The sequence below is a fragment of the Apium graveolens genome, chromosome 9 (genome assembly GCF_009905375.1).
Source record: "Apium graveolens cultivar Ventura chromosome 9, ASM990537v1, whole genome shotgun sequence".
NCBI lineage: Eukaryota > Viridiplantae > Streptophyta > Magnoliopsida > Apiales > Apiaceae > Apium > Apium graveolens.
The window spans coordinates 227,915,650-227,923,076 of record NC_133655.1 but is presented as its reverse complement, the minus strand read 5'-3'; the positions used below and the strand labels follow the sequence as shown (position 1 = coordinate 227,923,076).

Sequence of the window (7,427 nt, the reverse complement as noted above, 5' to 3'; positions counted from 1 at the left end):
AGAGGTCAGGCAACAGTGAATAGTGTGGAAAAAATGCTTCTCGAAAGGGACCATATTTTAGATGATTTGCAGTTTCATTTGCACAGGTCTCAACAACGTATGAAGCAAGTTGTTGATGCACATAGACGTGAGGAAAGTTTTGAGGTTGGGGACTGGGTATTTCTCAAACTCCAGCCATATAGACAACAATCCTTGGCAAAAAGGCCTTTTGAGAAGTTGGCAGCCCGGTACTACGGGCCTTTCAAAGTTATCTTGGCCTTTCAAAGTTATCTTGAAGATAGGAGCAGTGGCCTATCGGTTAGATCTTCCACAAGACAGCAAAATACATTCAGTTTTCCATGTCTCGCAACTTAAAAGAGCTGTAGGCCATGTCCCAGTAAACCCAACTCTCCCATACCAGCTGAATGCAGAACTGGAGATGATGGTCGAACCTGAAGAATTATTGGAGGTGCGGCAAGTGCAACAAGGCCCCATTGTAAAGATGGAGGCTCTGATCAAATGGAAGGGATTACCAAGGTTCGAGGCCACCTGGGAAGATGTGGAACGGACAGCATTGCAATTTCCTGTTTTCCACCTTGAGGACAAGGTGAATCTTTGGGGGCGAGGTAATGTGATACCCCAAGTGTCCGTTAAACAGCCAATGGTGTATTCGAGGAGGAAAAACAAAGCTGGAAGGGCAAAAGAGTAAAATACTAATTTGGGTGAACAGTGGGATAAAAAGAAAGGGGTCAAAGGGCAAGGTAGTAATTGAAGGGGGAAGAGAGTTAAAAGGGGGGGGAGAAGCTAGGGTTTGGTTGATGAATTGTTTTGTGTAATAGTTGAGATAGGGAGGCGGCTGGGCGTCTCGAATCTGTCCCAGTAAACTATCAATATTCGTGGATCCATTGCTAGTATTAGTAAAATTATCTTTTTCTCTTTGTTAAAACAAGTTAATTCATTACAGTTACTCGTAATGCCAAAATTATTCTATATACCTCTGAGTCTGACAAGGCTGCATGTCAAATTATTTAAGGGGTATGTACTGCGGTGCAAATGTAAAATATATCAATTCATAAAATATTTATCTAGCAGATAAAGGGCGAGATAAACAATTAACATAATATAAATTGTCTTACACAGGAAGCAGAGCATCAGACTTGGACACAACACTTGCACTTAATCTGTATATAACAAATAGGAGGAACCAAAGATCATAAATTCATATTTCGACAAAAGAAGAGAAGGCATAGTATAAGTTTAAGGAAAGGGTTAAATATCAAAGTGGTCACTCAACTGAAGGTCATATATCAGTTTAATCATCAAACTTAACGGGGTATCATTTGGATCACTAAAGTAATAATAAATATCAAACAGATACCTCAAAATATGTGCTCGAGAATTAAAATTTATTTTATGGAGTTCTAAACTTTTTTTTAAAATTTTATTACAACCAAATGAAAAGTTATGAATACATAGTATTTTAGATGATTTTTTGAGATTTTAAAAAATTATCTACTAATTATTTTTATTTAAATCAAGCAAATGACTATAAAATTAAAAATAAATAGTAGATAAATTTTAAAAAATCTTATTATATTATAGAAAATACTAGAATTCATACATTTTCATTTGGTTATAATAGGATTCAAGAAAAATATATAGAACTCCATAAAATAAATTTTAATTCTCGAGCACATATTTTGAGGTATATGTATGATATTTATTATGACTTTAGTGATTCAAATGATACCCCGTTAACTTTGATGATTAAACCAATATATGGCGTTAAGTTGAGTGACCACTTTGATATTTAACCCTTTAAGGAAAATTATGCTAAGTAACAGATGACAGAATCTATTCAATACAATAACTGCATTACCGAGTCATCACCGTGGAACCAATCATTCGTCAGTTCATCTTAATTTTAAAAAGTGTGAGCAGATAAGCAGTAAATACACAATAGTAACCTCATAATGCAGAAATGAGCTTGAAATTAGTTATATATAGTAGCAATATTATATGCATATTTCACAACGAATGAGTAGAATATATCACCTATGATCCAAGAACAACTGCTTCTTTTTCCAGAAAGAGGGTGAAGTGGCTGGTAAGGTTGAAACTTCCGGTGAGCCGCTTACCGGATGGGACATAAAGTTGGGCACCACCTTTGTCTGCAAAGGACTTGAGATAGAAAATGGTGTTTTGGAGGCCCGTTTGATTTGCATTGTCCAATATTATCAGCTGTGGGATGTTGAACAATAAGACTAAATGCAACAAGTAATATCTGAGTCACCTGAAAAACACGGATAATCAAAGAAGAATATTTTCATGATATTTGGATCTCAGCTTTTAGATAATAGTGCAGTTAAATATGAGAAATGCACCACAGAAACCAATACCTATATAATAGTAACAATGCTGCCAAGGTCACTATTTAGCGGCTAACAAGTATGACAAAACAAAAATACCAAAATGGTTACTGGGAATCATCAACCATGTGACAAATTTATTGTAATAAAGCTTTATAAAGCATATAAACTATTCAATAGTGAAAATTCTAGAGTAGGACAAGTTGTCTGAACAGCCACATTAACTATAAAACTTAACCTGATGTTGCTTAAGGCTTAAGTATAATAAATGACCAAGTATTACACATTTGTAAGAACTATATTTGCTGTCATGATTGAATACAACTGAAAAGGGAAATGTAATTATTTTGAAACAACGGGTTATTTACATATAACAAAAAAATCAATTTAGGGAAAAGAAACATTGTATCCTATAAAATGTATAGAAAAGAAACATTGTATCATATAACTTCATTTATCTTTAAATTACTAAAAAATAATTAATAATATTTGACAAAAAAAATAATATTATTATAGTATTAAAACAAGATTGAAGATGAACCTGAAGAAACTGCAGTCATCCTATGCTTCCCAACAAAATTGGGGAGAGATTGAACATCAAGCATAAAACACAAATCATATGTATTAAAATCGAAGCCTGCATAAAAAACAAGATATAGAATTACCTTAAAGTCAAAGCCAAAAATTAAAATGATTGAAGTCCCAAATTGAAACCCTAATTCCAAAATTAGCCGTGAGAAACGGCAACAATATCATTCAGATTGAAACAAAAATAAAATATGTAAACAATGAGTAGAGAACCCATTACCTCAAATTCTAATCTTGAAACCCCAAATTGAACCTGAATTGAAGCTCTGATTGCGAAGACGCGGATTGAACCCTAATTGGAACTCTAATTTAAAACCCTAATTTCGAAATCATTTCTGAGATAGAAAGAAAGCCTAAATCAATTGCAAAAATAAAAACCCATAATAGAAGCCTTCAAAATAGAGATAACTGTATACAACAGTGTGTGTAGAGAGAGAGTGTGTATAAAGAATGTGTGGATAGAGAGAAAGAGTCTGTGTGTGTATAGTGTGTGCATAGAGAGAGATTGTGTGTGTTGGAGACCAACAAACACAGACATGAACAGAGGAGAACCGGAAAAGAGAAGACGGAAAAAGAAAATTGGATCTAAAAAAATTAAAGTGAAGTGAAATGGGAGTAAGGGAACTATTTTTCATTTTTCCGCTCACGCATTTTTCATCTTTTTGAAATTATTTCAATTACACGTACATACATAACATATATATAAAATATAAGATTTTTTCTTTTATAAAAATATTTCAATTTTTTTCAATTTTAATTCATTATTTATATGATATTAGTAATATAGTTGAATATTTTTATTTATTTACAAAAATTATAATAATATTTTTTTTAATAACAACAATGTATTAATTATGAAAAAATATAAAATTAGTAATAATGAATGATGCATTTATATGTGAAATATTTAATTACAAACATTAAAATTTGAAAAAAAAAATTAATATCATTATGAACTCGACAAGGCTAATTAATTTTTTTATTAAAAAAATATGGTAACATTTTATCAGAATTACAACAACATAACCATATTTAAATCCTTAGCAACAGAGTTTTGATGTCTATGAAAATAAAAAAATTAAAATACTGGATTAACCAAAATAAGTATGGCAAATCCAACAAAATCAATGGCAACATTAACTTTAAATATGTGGTAGTAGGCCAATTTACAGTATAAAAAAAGTTTAATACTCACAGGCCGTTCATGAATTTATGGGAGCAGGCTGTAGTCCAACCGGATGTACTCGACTCCCTTTAAAAAGAAAACAACAAAAAATTTGAACATATATTATTACTCTCTCTCTCCCCTTATAAGAAAAATGAGTATTCAATATTAAAGATATTACATCTCTAAAATCAGCTCAAATTTGCCTCAACTCATTAAACTCAAACTCCAGTGATAGCAGATCATCTGTGTTATTAAATGCATAGGCTCAACCCCAATAGACAACACAAAGCTTTGACTCGATTCGGTTCGATAAGATATGGCTGACCCATTCGATAATAGCATGTGATTTACTACTAGATTCAAGCAAGGTAAATCAAACTCCTACGTCTTCTTGCTAGTTGCTACGAAAGTCTTCGCATCTATACTAATATCTCCATTCTCTTATTGTGGAATGCCACTGATATTATACGGTTTTCCCGGCAAGTTTGCTGGTGAAATAAGATAAATACCATTAAATACTATACATTGTATGCTGAGAAGTTAGACTTCGAACACTATCAACACTAAAAAGAACCTTCAATATCTCCTTCCTAAATTTTCTGTTGACTCTGTAAAAGTGACCCATTATAATCAATCTATGACCATCAGCTTCCAAACCATGTCCAAGAATTTATATAAATTACAAACAACACTCCCCAAAAACAACACCTCAATAACATTGATCAATCTCTCATGGCTTTCCCTACCTCTTTGCTTTTATTTCTACTCTGCTTGTTTCTATCTACGGCCTCCTCTCTAGCAAAATCAAAAACTGGCCCCAAGCAAATAGTCCTCCCAATCTACAAAGATGCCTCTACACGTCAATACCTCACTCAAATTAAACAGAGAACTCCCCTTGTTCCCGTACACTTAACTGTTGATCTCGGAGGCCGATCCTTATGGACCGATTGTGAACACGGTTACGTTTCCACTAGCATTCGCCCAGGCGGATGTGGCACGACCCAATGCCGCCTGGCTCAGGCATCTAAAAGCTGTGAACCGTGTAACCCCGGTTTCCCACTTGGGCCCGGGTGCAATAACGCTCCTACATGTTGGAGATTTCCTGAGAACACCGTGACACGCAGCGCTTCTAATGGTGAGCTAGCTTCCGATATAATCACAATAAATTCCACGGATGGAAAAAGCCACGGAGATGTTGTTGCTTTGCCTCAATTTCTCTTCTTTTGTGCATTGTCAACAATTGTGGACGGTCTTGCTAAGGGAGTCACCGGTATGGCTGGTCTTGGCAGGACTAAAATATCATTTCCAGTTCAGTTAGCCACTGCTTTAAAGCTCAAAAGAAAATTCGGACTATGTTTGAGTTCTTCAACAACATCAAACGGAGTCGTTATCTTCGGTGATGGACCGTATAATTTCCCTACTAATTCGAATAACTATTGCTTTCTTACATACACATCACTTATTATCAACAAAGTGAACACCGAACTTCCCGTACTTAAAGGTGAAGCTTCAGCGGAATACTTCATTGGAGTCAAGTCAATAAAGATCCGTAACAGAACTGTCAAACTGAACACCACATTGTTGCAGATCAACGAACAAGGATACGGAGGAACGAAGATTAGTACTGTCAATCCATACACAGTCCTGGAAACTTCCATTTATAATGCAGTGATTAAAGCTTTTGTCAATGAACTTAAAAATGTGACTAGAGTTCCGTCTGTGGCACCTTTCGGAGCATGTTTTAGCTCGAAAAATATACGCAATACTCGAGTTGGTCCGGCTGTGCCAAATATAGATCTTGTGATGGAAGAGAATGGTGTGGTTTGGAGGATGTATGGTGCAAACACAATGGTTAGAGTGAACAAAAATGTCTTATGTTTAGGTTTTGTGGATGGAGGTGAACCTAGTTTTATCAATTCAGTGGTGATCGGAGGACATCAAATTGAGGATAATTTGTTGACATTTGATCTAGATAAATCAAGGCTTGGGTTTAGTTCTTCACTTTTGCTTAGGCAAACAACATGCTCAAATTATAGGCTTACTTCCGATGCTTAATGCTAACCAGTCCAACGCCTAAATGTTGTTATCTGTGTTTAGTTTGTATTAATAAACGTCCAAAGGGATCGAAGCTTTATTCATGTCTCCTTGTCAATGTCAACATTATTTTTATCTCAAATCATTAGTCGTTAGCTTCTAGTCCATTTACAAACTGTTCACTGCAATAATATTATGTGGATTTCTTTAACACTTCTACTGAACTACAGTGTACAGAATATGGATTTCTGTTGTGTACTTCTCTGCCTTTCCCCTTCAGCGAAAAATTTAGCCACCTGAGAGTAACTTCAATAGTGCATTATTGGTGTAAAGAGGTGTCAAATTCTATCTGGCATGGCACTCCTGGGTGTTGTGACGTCCTCAAACTTGGGTCCACGACATCTTAATAATAACTAAAATATAATGACATAAATAAAATACATCCCGATAATTACCAGGATTTAAACATGATAAAGTATGAGCCAAGTTTACAACTACCAACCAGGATAATAAATATTCTACAATTCTTTATCTAATTATTCAAAACACAATTCCGACTTGGAATTGCCAGATAACCCAAATGTATCTGATTATCAACTATTATATCTCTCCAAAAGAGTACCATCGCTTCCTCACACCTGTTATTCCCTAATAATACAACAAGAATTACAGAAGGGGGGTTGAATGTAATTCTGACTCTTTTTCTTGATTTTAAAAATGTTCTAACTTAATACATATAACAGTGTTTGATTTGCTGAAGTGCGGAAGAGAAAGATAATTGAAATTTAAGTACTAAGTAATAAAACACAAGGCTTTAAAATTTTCTGTTGAATTTGAATGTATCCACTATATATATATATATATATATAAGAATGAGAACTCTGTGAAGCTTTGAATAGCTCACAGCTGCTTTACAAGTTGAACAAACAAACTACAGAGAAATTCTTGCAGAATACAGCTTGATATGTTTCTCTGAAAATAAACTTGCTTAGTTAAAAATTCTACTTGCTACTCTGATTTATATATCACCAAGTTACATGATAGTAAGACAAAATAATAAAATAAAATATATCTAGCCTAACTCCATGCTTCTTCACTACTCTATTCCAGCATCTTTGAATATATTCACATTTGCATGGAAATGGTAATGTTTCTTTGTTCTCAAAATCCTACTTAACAGGATGCCACATTCTTTTGCAATAACCCAACGCATGTGACTGTGTCGTCACTGTCAACAACTATTTTGAATTTGATCATCCGTCGGGACTATGTTGGTCATTTGTCGGAAA

At 34.3% G+C, this 7,427-nt stretch overlaps 1 protein-coding gene across 1 annotated transcript; it reads left to right on the top strand.

The window, feature by feature from the left end:
• Positions 1-4,550: 4,550 nt before the first annotated feature.
• Positions 4,551-6,307, top strand: LOC141684663 (putative aspartic proteinase GIP2). The gene has a single exon (XM_074489737.1). It carries the CDS (start codon positions 4,837-4,839, stop codon positions 6,157-6,159), a length of 1,323 nt encoding a protein of 440 aa, XP_074345838.1. The 5' UTR covers positions 4,551-4,836; the 3' UTR covers positions 6,160-6,307.
• The last annotated feature ends 1,120 nt before the right edge of the window (positions 6,308-7,427 follow it).